The sequence below is a fragment of the Abramis brama genome (genome assembly GCF_963993115.1).
Source record: "Abramis brama genome assembly, chromosome: 2".
Taxonomy (NCBI): domain Eukaryota; kingdom Metazoa; phylum Chordata; class Actinopteri; order Cypriniformes; family Leuciscidae; genus Abramis; species Abramis brama.
Genome location: NC_139964.1, coordinates 29830918 through 29846942, shown reverse-complemented (window position 1 = coordinate 29846942; position 16025 = coordinate 29830918). Strand labels below are relative to the sequence as shown.

The following is a 16025-nucleotide window of genomic DNA, read 5'->3' as shown; positions in this document are numbered from 1 at the left end:
GACAAATCATCATATTAGAATGATTTCTGAAGGATCATGTGACACTGAAGACTGGAGTAATGATGCTGAAAATTCAGCTTTGATCACAGGAATAAATTACATTTTAAAATATATTCAAATAGAAGACATTTTAAATTGTAACAATATTATTTCACAATATCATTACTGTATTTTATCAAATAAATGCAGCCTTGGTGGGCAGAAGAGACTTCTTTCAAAAACATAACCCCAAACTTTTGAACACTAGTTAATGTAGCACTTGACAAAAACATATGGTATTATCCTTGTAATGTACTTTTCCCCCCCATGAATTACAAGACTGTGTGATGCTTTGGTGTTAATATAGCAAAATGATTATTAAATGTATCATGGCACCGTTACTGCAAGCAAATCCAAAACCATAGTACTACCACAGTTCACGTCTTACACAAAGGTTTTGCCACAATATTTAAATAAAAAGAAACCAAAACAGTATATCTTCAGCTTCATCAAACAAGTCAACCCAGAAAAAAAAAAAAAAAGGAAAAATATGAAACAAAATTGAGCATTAGTTATTGAATGCGTATGCAGCCTGAGGGTCATTTTCCACAAATGCAGAGACATTTTCAACTGAACCATCTAACGGCTTTTTAACGACCTCTTTGTGATTTCAAAGAGAACATACACAAAGTGTGACAGGAAGGTTGTTTTCTGACAAACTGAAGGCCTGCGCCTCCACGATTACATTGTTCAGAGGAAACTGGAAGAGCGATGCACAGCCGGCAATCTCTCCCCAGCCCTGAGCTCTCGTTTGGAGACAGACACATTTGCTGAGAGAGAAAAACAACAGCTGTATTGCGTCCATAATAAAGCATGAGCGGTGGCGCTAGTGCGGCCCATCTGGCTGAGCTCACGTTCCCAGGGAGCCCACGCGGATTGTGTGGGAAGGCTGTGGTGGAAGTAGACGGCAGCCAACGGAAGCTTAAAGACCCTTCTATGAAGTGACTCTGAGGTTAACCAATACAGGGAAACTCGTTAGTAAAGATGGCAGCTTGATTAGTGCAACCCGTTATTGACTTGTGAGCTTTTTGTGGAAGGGCAATGACATAAAAAAGGGTAATAAATGAATCCAGAGCCTTGTTCATTCTCACAGTGACAACTAGCAATTAGAATCAATGTGTATTCTTCACACGTACAGCACTGTCTGCTTTTGTTTTCCTTCCAAAACACTTCAGATCGTTCCCCACTGGAACCGCCACAGGTCAGTCTGTCCCCTCACAGGAGGAAGGATAAGTGAGAGAAGGTTTGTGCTGCAGAGCACATCTATTCAAAACTCTCTCCTCGCTCGATATGCTGAGGATCTCTTATCAGTCATCCATCAGCAATGCTCTGCACCTCAGACGACAATATCTCAGAGATCACAATGTAAACAGAGTTGATGCCCGTGAAGAGCCTTTGTTGAAACTTGAGTTCCAGAACATTCTTGAAGCTCTCAGACAAAGCAAGATGGGCCCAATTGTCCCTAAAACAACCAGTGTTTTATACTAATAGTGATCTCTTTAAATTGCTAACAAATTAAGCTAAAAATTAAATTAACTGACATATTTCTTATTGTAATTTTTACCTCAAAAACTTTTAGATTTTAGAGTCTTGGAAATTGAGGTAATTGGACTCTTATTTTGATATTCTGTTCTTTTTCCTTTAGTTCCTGTTTCTCTGCTCTGTTTAGTTTCAGTTTCTGATTATGTTCCTGTTTGTTTCTGTGATTAAAGCTGCATTATGCAGCTTTGCTGACTTCTTCGCTGTTTTCTCGCTTTTTGCTCGCGGGTTTCTCTATAGAGCTCCCCCTACAGCTTCGGAATAGATATTTGACAACACTGTCGTTAAAACTCGTTGGCTCGTCCCATCTTCTCCCGCTGGTCATGTGCATTTGTTTTCAAAGAACCCGGCGAACGCACGGAGCCATGTCCACTGAGGTATGTATAATACACAGAAGGCTAGCATATAAATGTTTAGATAGTGTATGTGTGCAGTGCCGTAAAGCAGTTTGTTACATCGCGAGACCTGATATCACGCGATACTTTCTGACGCTGCGGCCGGCGGCCCGCTGGCCCAAAGTTGCAAGGGTGATTTTTCGTCACACAGGCGCTCGAGGGGTGCGAGAAGACCACCATTCAACCCGAAAACAGTCATATAACCATTCCAATGACTCTGAAGCTGTTCGGTTAAGATAAAAAAAGTTACTTAGATCACCTTTAATCATCATCAGCTGTTTCTTATTTAGGTCCTAATTATCCCCTGCATATATACTCTGTTCAGTTTAGTCCTTTGTTGGTTATTGTTTATGTCTGCGTTTCCAATGTATTCCTGATTAAAGATTATTATACTTAATAATCAATGTGCAATTGTTACAGCCACCGTTACATTGTGCAAGTGTAAAATACATTTTTTCCAGTTATGTCAAGTTCTAAAATATTTTATAGAACATTGCTATTTGTGAGTAAGTATCATTAATTTATTTACTTATATACATCTTTAAATGTTGAACTGGAAATTTTAGTTTTTGAAACTTCTGGAATGTAATAAATTAATATAATTGATATTTATTAAATCTAGTTAAAGTGTTACTAAGCTAAGAAGTCTACATCTAATAAACCAACCTTTTCTTTTCAGTAAATAATGCATTGTAAAAGGTATTTGACTTGGTTGAAGTATGGAAACCAGTACTAAATTCTCTCAGAAATCCTATGATCAATTCCAAATGCAGATACAGATACAGGAGAGGAGGACTCAATATAACGCACCTGATTATGCTGACCAATTAAAATTGTAAACATTGTTTATTGTAAACGAACAGGCAGAGGCACCATAAAAAGAGACTGAACAAAGAGAAGATTTTTACAGAACTCACTTATATGCCAATTTGGCCTTCAGTAAGGAACTTTCAGAGGGAAAAAAAATGTTGAAATAATCAATAGTCCCTCTTCGTTCTGATCATTAGCAGCGATTCTGAAAAGAATGCGTTTCACATCCTTACATGATGTTCCCTGACCGCCGCTCTGAGGGCAACCAAAATCACTGCATAGTCTCTGAAGAGAGCCAAAATAACTGCGAAATCGCAACCTCAAATTGCTTTTGGGCTAAAAGATGTATAAAATGTCTTATTTTCCCCCACAACACAATTTATACATCACTCTTACAAGAACATGGTGTGAAAAGGGGAAAACAGCCTCTTGGAAGAGATCGAGGTCTGGTTAGCATGATCCAGTTGGCGTTTGCTGTTTGACGTCGCAAGTAGACCATTATCTTTCTCCATTGATGGTCAGTCAGACTTAGCGTATATTCTTATAAAATAAGATTTTAACAAGCAACATTTAAAAATCACACATTTCTTTATATTACAGTAGTTTGCAAGTGCCCAATCTGTTTTTGGAAGGCTTTGAAAATGATTGAATGGACTTTTTCCTTGTCTACAGCTTTTGACATCTCCAGAGAGTTGCTTGGGAAAGGTCACAAGTGCATACTTCTAAAAGTCCCGCGGCAGCTTTCACCAGCTATGATGGACCTCCTTGTGTTTCATGGACGTGTGCATCTCATTCTTACAAAGACGAAGAGAGAAGACCAGCTAGAAAATGGAGACCCATCTCCAGGCAGGTAAGCTGTCAAGGAACAGACATAGTAAAGAGATTCAAGTAGCTCTTCGGTTTATTAGTGAAGCAAAAAATCCACGGCAGAACAGGCATTAGGCGGCGCGAAAAGAAAATACGAAGTGATTTGTGCAACCTTACATTCTCTCCAGAAGACTTTGCACCTTTATTTCACTGTGCACAACTGAACTGTCAAGACAAGGACTGTATCCTAATTTGACAAAGACGTCCAAAAGAGCGACCCACCTGGGTAGCTAGATGCAGAAGCATGAATCATCAGAAGCCTGCTGGGATGTATGTGCGTTCAGCCAGAATGGTTCCAGTCCTGACAGGAACTATCCAATCGAAAAATGTTTTACTCTCACAGAAAGACGAGCAAGAAACTACGGGTACAGTGGAGCCTGGCTTTAAGTCAGGATTTAAGAGAGGCCTGGGAAATGATCTCTGTCTGTGAAAGAAAACAGAGAATCTTTATAGACGCTGGAGCCCAGGAATCCTGCGGCTTCCGAGCCACATGAGACTCTTTACTGATAGCTGTGTGGCTAAAAATCTCACATTTCCCCAAAATTTATTCAATACCAAGTTTTAGACTCAGGCTTTTCAGTTGTAATGAAAACATTTTTTTTTTTTTTTTTTACAAACGATTGCAGAACTTCCCCTCCCAATTTTTCTCTTACCGTTGGTTAGATCAGCTGGAATGACACACTTTTACACATTTTACATTTATGCATGATACTTTTATCTTAGGTGACTTTCGGTTAATTCTTGATACAGGGAAATGGAGTATTTTGCTCTCAAGAAAAGTGTGCCTTTACAGCTAAATTTGGTTAAAAAATTATCCCAGTCTGAATTACACTATAATTCTATGAATCAATAATTGGCCTGTATTTTTAATTGAAGAAATATCATAGTAAAATAGATTATGCATTTGGATTGAATAATTTCATTTAACTGGCCTATAGGTTATGATAAATAATGAAAATGTTTAAACCTAATTCAGGGAATCTAATTCATTGAATTATTAAATAATAACTCCCAATTATGGGAACATCTTACCCGAAGGGTCTCACTTTGCATTTCAAAATAAAGACATTATTTGTTACCATACAGAACTAAAATAATTACTGTATCCACAAATCTGCCATTAACATGCAGACATTTAAAGTTTAATATTCACCGATCATTAAATTTACAAATCACTATTATCCAACGACAAAGAAATAAGAGCATTTAACCTCAAAATTATCCAGGCAGATTGAATCTCTCAAATGCTAAATTTCAGATAAAAAAAAGCAAGATTAATAAGAGCATAACTACATCTATTGTCATAAAAACAAAACAAAAAAAATCCATATTTTACAAAAGCACAGATTAACTTTGTCTTTTTAGACGAGGAATGAAGTTTTAAAATGTAAACCTTATTTACATTGTAGTTCAAACACTTGAAATATCCTAGATGATTTTTCATTATTAAACACTTATAAAAGAATCACATTGCACCAATATTCAGTGGTGCAATTAGAGTAACTAAATGGTCAATTTAAGTAACGCTGCTTTAAAAGCTAGGTTTCAGGTAAGAGTTATGGCAAAGCCATTTAGTTGGGAACACCCATACACCCCTATACTTCAACACACTCTACATTACTTCCACAGGAAATAAATAGTATTTAACACCCAATCCAACGCAGCTATGATAACACTGATGTCCTCATGCGTACCTTCAGTATGTGGGTTCATGTCGGACAAAGACGCCGCCAAAACATACACATGCCTAGTCTGGAGAAATGTAAATACAGCCTGTGAAACCAAACACCACCCTTACACCACATTCAAACAACACGTCAGAGATTACATTGTTCCACAGCGATGTGTACAATAGTTGTTCTGTTTGTCTAACAGCTTCACCATACCCAAGAGTTTCAAATTCACACTTGAGGTGCAAGGAAGGGTGGGTGTTGGAAAAACAGACATGTTGGGGGCTGACCGCCCTATGAAGACGTGCCTGTCAGAGGTGACAAAGACACCTTCAATGATACAAAAGGTGCATGAAGTAAATGCACTAGATGCATTTTGGTTTCATTTCATCTTTGTCCCATAAACCCTACCATATAAAAGTCTCTCACCTTGACACAAAGTTTTGTTCAAAGTGTGATCTAGGAAAAAATAAATCCAGAGGAAGCTTAACTGATGCATCTATCTTGCCTTTAACATCACTTTATCATTCAACAGAGAAATTCAAGTGAAGCACTGGCACTCTGAAATGACGGTGACTGATGTTTGAACTCCAGGAAATAGCTGTCACACCTGAAGACAGCAACTACACTCAGCACATTCCAAGAATGAACTACATCCATCTTTTTGCACCTGCATTGTAGACAAAACAGAAATGGTGCGCAACTCACTAACTGTGATACGTCTGTAAATATCCCAGATAAATGTAAGCAGTGGTAGATAGCACTAAAAAAGGCCCTCTAAAAGATTGAGGCAGTCATCACTTTGGTTGTCAGGTTTTTGTTAGAAAGAAAGGAAAAGTGGAAGATTCCGACATCCTGTCAATTCAACAACTCTGTTTGGTAAACAAGGAGGCTGGCATTGGCTTTTCACCGTTCTTTTAAACATAACAAGGCCTATATCGCACCACTCAAGACATGTTAGCAGTTGAAGGCTTAGCATTGGAAAAAAGGACACAAATGTGGCCAAAAAGCCCAGTACGCAAGCAAAAGATGCTTCAATTTCCTCAGCCTTTTTTTTATCAGTTCAGAAAAAAAACCATCACATCACTTCCATATTGCTAAAACCAAATAACTCCATCTCATAACTCAAATGAGTTTTGATAAAACTCCTCACAGCCCCTTACAAGGGCTAGGTGATAATAAGGTGTTTTTTTGCAGTTTAACACATCTTTAGCAGAAAAAAAGAGGTGAGAAAGCAAGAGGAATTTTAAACGTGAATCCAAGTGTTCTTCTAAACAGACTCAAATTAACTCAAAGGTAAACTCTTAATTGAGTCTTCATGCCAAATGGTGTATAATAAAAATCCCTGACAGCCATTCAACAGAGAGCAGGAATCTAGTATACCCAAGAGGACATTCAAGAAAAAACAAATTTGACAGCTAGACAGGAGTTACAGGTGGAGGTCAGCATCTGAAGGATGACGGTTAACCATAGATGTTGCGTATGAAATGAGAACTTGAAAGGGAAGAAAAGAAGATACAGTGAAAATGTAAAAGAGAGAGAGAGATAAATGAGAAGGGCGGAAAAAAAAATGCAAATACTACTTGTAATTTACGGTTCTTTGTGGCCTGATCCAATGTATTATTCAGAATGACAACAGAATAACACAGCAGGAAAATTAACTAGGACAATCTAAAGGCTGAGAAGAGAGCGGACGAGATGCTTATTTCACACTGTAACCAGGCTATAAATTATAATACCAGCATAAATTTAATTAACCATTGGCACCCAAGCACTACAGAAGAATAGACTTTGTGTGTAAATATAGGACAGCCCCCCCAAAAAAAACATTCTTCACATAATGAGAAAAATAACATTACCATGTTAAGAAAGTGGCATGAATATTCATTAGGTGGCATTTTGCAAATAAAAAGGACTGCTGTATTGCACTCAAATTCATGACTCAAACATTTCATCAATTAGTAAAACTCGTTTAAAGCTCTCTGGGGTGTAGGCTATATTGGAACAGCTACCAAGTTGAGAAAGTGCTGATGAATCTCCAGTTGGGACCAACAAAACTGAAAGCCAGCTTTGACAGCAACATTTAATTGGTATTGATTAACTGAACCAATCTAACTGAAGAAATTGAGGCTCAATTAATCAAACTGAATAAAATATCGGCTCCTGGAAGTGTGTGCCATTTGTAGCTGGGACAAAAAAATGGGACTTTCATCTACAGTTACCTGGTTAATCCAGAAAATTGTCAGAATCGAAGAATTGTCTCCCTTTCAATTCACGGGAAGTTGAATTTGAATGACAGGAAGGATTGTAATTTAAAAAAAAATTATAATACTAAAAATAGGTAATGAGATATATAAACTAAATACAAATGTATATACCATAGGCGTCATTTAAAAAAAAAAAAAATCTGTGAATCCATTGTTGTCAGTAAGGCCTATAAAGTTTAAAACATTTTAACACTTATTTTAAACCTTTCGATAAAGACTTTGTCAAGCAAACATTCAGTTAAAAAATAGTTACATATATTTCAAGTTATTTTAATTCTACATCCTTATGTTCAAATTCGAATTGCAATTGCGTATCATGTTTGCTGCCTAAATTCAAATTCAGGAGCTGAACTGGAAATTAAAAGGCTTTTCAATTCAACTCGGGATGGTGAATAGTAATTTGAGAAGTGGGAGCAACAACACTGACAAATTCAGGTATAAGCCAAGCCACAATAATTCTTCACAATGCTTCTAAACGTGTTAATACAGCCAAGCCACTGAAGTGAGCACTAAAGGGTGAAGCAGCTTGTAATCTCTATCCCCGACTGCACTGCCACAGACTGTCCAAAGCAAATTGCACATTAAAATGGCAAGAACATGTTGAAACCTAACAGGCTAAGTTCTACAGTTTCCACGAATCAGGGTGCAATGGTTATTTTGAGTCAAGAAACAAAGCCATGTTTGCAAGGTTGCAACAGGGTTGCATGTCGATGTCTTACTGAGGTATTATTGATTTCAGATTTATCCGTCCTAACATCACATGTTTAGACTTCTGGTCTAAAACATAGTATGGACCGAACGTTTGCCAACAGTCACAGTCTGGTTCTTGAGACGAAGCAGCATGTGTCTGAGGGTTTAGAAGTCATTTCTAAGTCATTCAATCATGTGACCGAGCAATAATGCATCTTTGAAGGTTCTGTAGGCTGTTGAACTTCCCTCCTCCTAGGCCATAAACTGTCTAGAGATGAAGCATTTCAGACAAGTAGTTGCCAAAACAGGCAGATGCGTCCGGAATGCGCCTCCCATGTAAATGGCCCCTTCCCACATAAACACAGTGAAGTCTCTTAATGCTCAACAGGGCTGGTGTTGACAGTGAAAATGAATTCACATTCAAGGCACCACTGCCAACCACGTTTCCCAGGTGGGGTTTCTCTCTGCTCTGTAGTGGTGACAGCGCCTAGTTCTCTCTCCTGCACTCGACAAACTGCATAATAGACACCCTGGCGATGCAATCCTCCCACAGACTGCCCTCGATTTAAAACAATATTTATCAGCACTGTGGAGGCGGCTCGCAAAATGTGGGTGGTAGTTGCGGTAGTCTCACAAACGTCTAAATATTTAGCTAAAATGGCTCCCAAAGAATACGGCCAATAAATTCATATCGCTGCCTTTTTAGGAACGAAGCGTGTCAAATTTCTAAAGACTCTAGTGGCGAAGCCAATCTCCCAAATGAAACAGGACTCTGTAATCTTGTCCATACGACAGCTCCTCTATAGATGTGCCCACGTACTGTACTAACATCTTATCCAATGACGCAGTCATCCACTCTAACGCACCCTGAAACAACTAAATGCATGTAAAAATATTACAAGAGAAGCAGATATGTCCCAGAAGAGACTCAGTGAAAACTTGGGGTTATCACCACACACATAGTGAGAACATTTAAAAACTATGTTTAGTCCAACAATGTGGAGTGGCCCAACACAGTGCCTTGAGGCACTCCTACACCATCTTCTAGTCAGAAGATCTACTGGCTAACAGTAAAAACTGAGGAAATGTTTTTCCTTTTGTGTAGGAAGGCAGGATCTGCTGACTAGACATAAATGTCTGCTTGAGTAATCTGGTTTAAAAGTTAGGATACAACAATTCAAGAGTCTGCTAATAGACTGCTGATACAGTTTCTCCAACAGTTGCAGACTATGACAATCTCATACGAATAGAGCTTGTCTTCACTCTACGGGATACCTGAATGTTGAAAGACGACAGGAGCGATTAGTGGAGCGCTGAAGCGATAGAGGATTCATAACAAACAGCAGGACATACACAGGCCTCTCTGTTCTTACACCTTTGCTGTTGCTGCACATGGATTCAGCACTTGAAAAGACATTACGGTGAAGTGTGTGTGGGCGCATGCTGAAAGACAGAGCTGCTGTAGTAAAAGAAAAACATAGCACCAAATAAAAGTAACATACTTTTGCATGTGGGGGTTCATCTACATGTGTGACTTGTTCTCAGAACTGTTTTCTCTGAAGGGCCCTCCATTAAAACACTAGAAAATCAGCAGAAAAGAGGCAACATGACTCAAGAACCATCTAAAATGTCCAGGGAATATATTTTTGTGTCTTCGCGGCACGTTGCAGACAATCATTTATAGTCATTTGGGAGTTCATCTCTGAAACATAGTTTGATGCAAATGTGAACAGAGCAATGGAAGTTCACTACAGACTGCGCTGAATGGAAAAATCTCCTAAAAGCCTCAAATAATAAGCCATCTTAGAATGCAAATGGAAGATGAATCAGTTTTTATTTTGAGAGAGACTAAAAATCATGACCTTGGCCTGTGCAGCAAAGAAGAGTTACTTTGTACTTACAGTACATTGAATCTGCTATATGGACTAAAACATTCAGAAATTTCTGTCTTTTTTTTTTTTACACTTATATCATTCCAAACCTGTATTTCCATTCATCCATGGTCTTCCATGGTCTAAAAGAAGACTATTTGAAGAATGTTCATGCTGCTCTCTTCTATGTAATGCAATTTTGAGAGCTGTCAAACCCAGTTCTACTGAAGCATAAAATTAAGTACTAAATTTCTTGAGCACAAACTCTGAAATCCCTTGTATTTATTTTTTGTTTCTTTCTTACCAACAGAAAATATATGTAGTTTTTCGACTTAAGTAAATTATTCTCTCAGGGGCGTGGGTCGATGAGGATTGTTTCCAGACTGGATTTTGAAACGAACTGGATTTCTGTCTCTCCACGGAGCTCACTCGTCGGTCTGTGCAAGGTGATTGGCATCTCGCTCATTCCTGGTGAAAAACAGCTGCCTGCTGTTTGAGCTAGTTAAGACTCCAGAACACGGCTGCGGGGAGCTTATGACACAGGACAACCACGAACAATCTCTGCTCAGAAACGCATTTCTACAGGTATAGCATAAATTTTCTTCCAAAAAGGCAAAGCAATGCCTGGGGATAAGAGATAAAGTGTCCGTAACTGATTTTAGATTGCTTATTATATGCTAAGTTGATGCCCATCAATCATAGACATAAAGCAGTCACTTCATCAATAGCTGAAATCATATCAAAGCCAGTTCCTTCGTAGTCACTGTGTGAAGCAGCAACAGTTGAAAATTAAATCAAGAAAACACTATTGCAGCACTTCCTTGGTTATTTATTTGACAAGTATATTACTTGTCAAGCATAGTGGGTTACAATTTTAAATGCTTCACTAGAGAGCCGGAAAACAATTCTCAACATCCTTACAGGATTGGCTGATGGAAATTATACAAATGACAAGGTTTTACTAACACGTAGAATATAGAGACAAGGTAAGAACGTGGAAGGAAAGGGGAAATGGGATTGCAAAATGCTTCGAATACATTACTACCAAAATGGTTCTACACAAATATTTCAATATTACATGAATCAAAAAGATGCTTATCACTATTGGTATGGTAAGAGTATAGGGTTGTGTTCCACTTGTTTGGAAAATACAGCCGAGTTTACCTTCAGTGGGGTTGACGGCCATTGGTAGGCTCTCCCAATCAACCGTCCATGACGGGCAAGGGTGAGCGGTGTAAACAGCGTCTATCCCATTTTCCTGCAGGACACAAGAACACATAAGCACAGGTTAACCATAGACTCCCGACAGAAGCCTCCAGGCAACAGCATGACCACTTCTCACACTTCCTCAACAAGGTGCTAATTAAATCAGGAACCTGTTACAGAGCAGTTCAACCCATTTTGCAAACTACTTTAAAGGTGTAAAGTCCTGTAATTGATTTGACATTTTTCTAGTTGGTACTTAATCATCAAAGAGACCTACAAGAATGGGTAAAAAGTGTGCTATGACAACTATTCCTCATTGAGAATATAAGATGCAAACCAAGTACTAATACATGCAATGCTACAGAACACAGGGAAAATATATGGTGTTGTGATGGGGGATTTCATAGGGTACTTTTTTACTACAAACAAGTTTTCACCAGTTTGGTGAGATGAGGTTAGTCACCTATTTAGAATTAAATTAACCTGCATGACCAAACAAACTCATGTGGAACAGAGTGGAGACAGTGTCAGATTGGTGTTAAAACCTCTAGTAACAAAATGTACAAACAATGAGAAACTAAAGGAAAAGCTCAAGTATTTAAGATTCAAAAAGGATGCAATGAACCATAGAATTTTGTAGCCTAGTCCATATGACTCATGCACTTTGTCTGAAGAGAAACACTGTAGATTTAAAATAAATGATTGACTTTAAGTTACTTTACCATATTACAGTAAAAACTGTAAATGGTTTAACATTGCATTAACACAAAAACTTGTAAAAATGTAAAGGACATTCCGAGAAGTCCCTGTGTGACATCACACACGATTTAATTTTATTTAAGTAGTTTTGTTTCTTGTTATTTTTTACCTGATGGTGTGTATGACCCCTGTGCACTTGCAATGAACTCAGATTCATCATGTGACTTTCTATTGTATACCTGTAATTATGGTGATTATCAGTACATTTTAAGTAAAAAACTGATTCTGGTAAAAAGTAATGAAATATACGTTTAAAAGTTAAATATACATTCAACATTGTGTAATGCCTGAAACAAAACAATATTATAAAATGGATAGTTCCCATCCTGACTTCTAATTGGTCAACACAGCCTTCCAGACATGCTGAAATCCACAACAACAATATATATCAAAACAGACTTCAAATAATTAATCTGATAATCTGCCTAATGACACTCTTTAGCAGTGACTAAATTGAGTAAAACCGTATCAAATCTCTCAAACCACCAAATGAAGCTCCTGAGAATGCTCTCAATCACTGATTTAGAACAAGCCTGGTTCTGCTTGTTAAACAGTAGCTATAGTGACGGTGCATCTATGTTTGCTGCTCTGGCATTACAAATCCAGGCTGGACATAAGGTTTGGCTCCGTGAATGAAAATGTCATTTGCTCTGTCTAAAGCAATGAGCCACCAGCAACAGCTGCAGAGCAGACCTAAAGCAGAAAGCACGCAGCCTGGAAAATCCCAGTGGACTGCTATGCATTAAGAGAGCCTGCTGAGCTCCAACTCATTGACACACACCAAATTGATATCCACTAGCGTGACGGGAAATATCTGATTTATAGTATCTGAATGCCAGAGGTGGAAAACACCAAGCACACAAATAAAAAGCTGGAAGTTCTGCAGCAGGCCTGAAAACTAGACGGCAGCTGTGTGTTTTTGATCACCTGCTGGGGACTCGACTTCAGCATTGTGGTCCGGGGCAGACAGTATAGAGACCCAGCATTGTTACTCTGTTTGCCTCTCCTGCGGGAGTCGTACGGCAGAAGTGTATGAGACCACTGCGGGCTCTTTACTCATTATCGGCAGATTTCTGCACCGGGGATGAAGTGTTGTTAGAGTTTGTGGGCCGTTTAGATGCTGGGTAAATCAGCAGGACTGCTATGGAAGTGGTGGGAAATTGAATAAGCAGGCAGAAGACAGTGCAGGAGGTTATGGACCGAATCAGCGGTTCCTCTGGGGAGAAAAAACAGCACTCATCAGGACAGTTATGATGATGCCACAAGCTGAGCCGTCCATGTAATACAGCCTCTTAAGGGTGCATTATTATCTGGCAAGGTGAGGAAACATGGGGGGCTGCAAGTAGAGAGGGACATCAGTAACAGCCCTTAAAAAGTATGCTGGCGGTACCATCGTATAGAAATGTTAGTAATACCAAACATTTTGATATATTGGCCCCAAACCAATTTGAACACTAAATCAACATTTTTTTTAAAAAAAGTCACTGAATTTGACTGACATTTCTTTCATCTTTATTTTAAAGAAATATCAATTGTTTTAATATTTTGTGACAATGTAAAGACATGCATACATTTTTAAATGTCAACGTATACTTATTTTTACCATAATCAAAGAAAACCACTTTGGCATCATATATGTCCAAAAACTGACTTTCTACTAGTTTTTCTTGTTGCACAAGAAAAATGGCCCCTTACCCTGGTTAATATAGTTAAATGTTTCACACACACGTCTAGATGCATGACTGGCTTGGTATAGGGTCACTATAGTCCTTTTTGTTTAAGGACAAACTCCATCTTACACTTGTGGTTAAACGTTAGCCCACCTTTCAGGACAAATATGTTTGAAAAACTAATCTTCTGTTTGTGAAAAGAGTGAACTGTGAGAAAAGAATAGTTTCTTTCAGTTTTGTTATAATACATCATTATTAATATTGTAAAAAACCTGTGGTGTGTAGGATTCCTAAAGACAAAGATGATAAATTAAACTGCTACTTCTTTTTATAATAAAATTAATGGACTAAAATATGAAACTCATTTAATTTTTCTCTACTTCAAATAAAATTAATCAATCTATATACTTCACCTGATATATTTTCAGTAATGCATGTCTTCTTTCTAAACAAAGCCTAATATTTACCTATTTACACTACTATTGAAAAGTTTGAGGTCAGTAAGATTTTTTTAATGCTTTTGAAAGGATTTCTTCTGCTCACCAAGGCAACATTTATTTGATCAGTAAAATATTGTAACAATTTAACTGTTTTCTATTTTAACACATTTTAAAACGTAATTTATTCCTGCTAAGATAAAAACAACTGTGTTGAAAACAGTTGAACAGTTAAAGGGATGGTATAATGCCTTTTTCACAAGATGTAAAATAAGTCTTTGATGTCCCCAGAGTGTGTATGTGAAGGTTTAGCTCAAAATACCCCACAGATATTTTTATAAAGCATGTTAAAGTTGTCACTTTTTGAGGGCGAGCAAAAACGCACCGTTTTTGTGTCTGTCCCTTTAAATGCAAATGAGCTGCTGCTCCCGGCACAGAGGGCGGAGCTTCAACAGCTTGTGTCCTTTTACCTCACACAGACATGCACTGGAAATTTAAAAAACTTTTAGCCTTTTGTCAGAAAGATTCAAGATTCAAGAAGAAGTGACAACATGTAGACAACATTTCTGAATGGTTAGTTGGTGAATTTATGCAGCTTATGTGTAGTTATCTTCTAGTCATTGATTAGCATATTCTGTCATGATAATCTATAAATCGTGTTCTGGGGGCGGGGTTTATGTAAATTTTAGGGTTGGTGATGTCACTAACCCGGGAGGAATGTCATGTAGTCCCTACCAGCCGTTTGTTGTAGTCCTTAAAAAGCAATTTCATTAAAAGAAAATATCTCCCTTTGCTTTAAACTTTGAGCATTGTAACTTTGCAGATGTTGTTTATGCTCAAACAGCAACATTACACACTAACTAAAGTTAGAAAAGTGAAATCATATTCAACCACCCCTTTAAACAGCTGCAGAATGTTTTTGTAACAATGTAAAAGCATTTACTGTCACTTTTGATCAATTTAATGCAACCTTACTGAATAAAAGGATTCATTTATTTAAAGTATTATTTATTTACTGACCCCAAACTTTTTAACGGTAGTGCATATATTATACAAATACTAAACAGGTTAAAAAACCTGGTTTTCTGTGGGAAAACAAATGGGAAAAAATGACTATATAATTTAACAAATTTTGGCATTGTAGTTGCCACTCGCCACAGTGGCTTTATTTTAAATTGTGAACATATTAGCAATGGTACTGTTTAAAAAGATATTAACCACAGTTTATGGTCTGCAAAAGTGAGAATTTTTAATACATTTTAATACATATTTAATACCTTATTTTTATGAAGCAAAAATGTGCACAGTGGTTCCCAAACTGGGGCACGTGAAGTGACAGAGGGGGTACGCGAACAAAATGCTGAGTTTTCCCGTTCATTTAATTCTACCCCACCTTAAAATAACATTAAAACCGAGCATGTATTTCTAGCAGGCAAAATGCCGTAAAAGCTCAAGCATGTGACATCCAGTCAAATTACCTCATCTTTTGCATTCAAAACTGACAGTATCCATTCCACACAAGCAGCGTGCATATGATGGGTGGCCTGCAGAGTATCCTGCTATAAATCTAGCTACATTACTGCCGTTCTCGACAATGTACCTTTGTAAAAGTGGGGTTTTAGCACGTACTAGCATGAAGAACAAATACAGACACAGACTGTGATCGATTTAAGACTCAAACTCTCTTCGATACAGAAACATACCCTCCGTGAGTTATATGTTGATAATATATTATGAGAAAGAATGTAATTTTTCCCAAATATCCACACGATTGCAAATGTGATATTGATTTAAGACAGTTAAAC

The 16025-nt window shown here is 37.8% G+C and overlaps 1 protein-coding gene across 1 annotated transcript in view; it reads right to left on the bottom strand.

The window, feature by feature from the left end:
- Positions 1–16025, bottom strand: part of gstcd (glutathione S-transferase, C-terminal domain containing) — a 51493-nt gene that overhangs the window by 24914 nt on the left and 10554 nt on the right. Inside the window, exon 5 of the mRNA XM_084096370.1 lies at positions 11313–11406. Coding sequence (XP_083952496.1) covers positions 11313–11406 — 94 coding nt within the window. The remainder of the gene's footprint in view (positions 1–11312; positions 11407–16025) is intronic.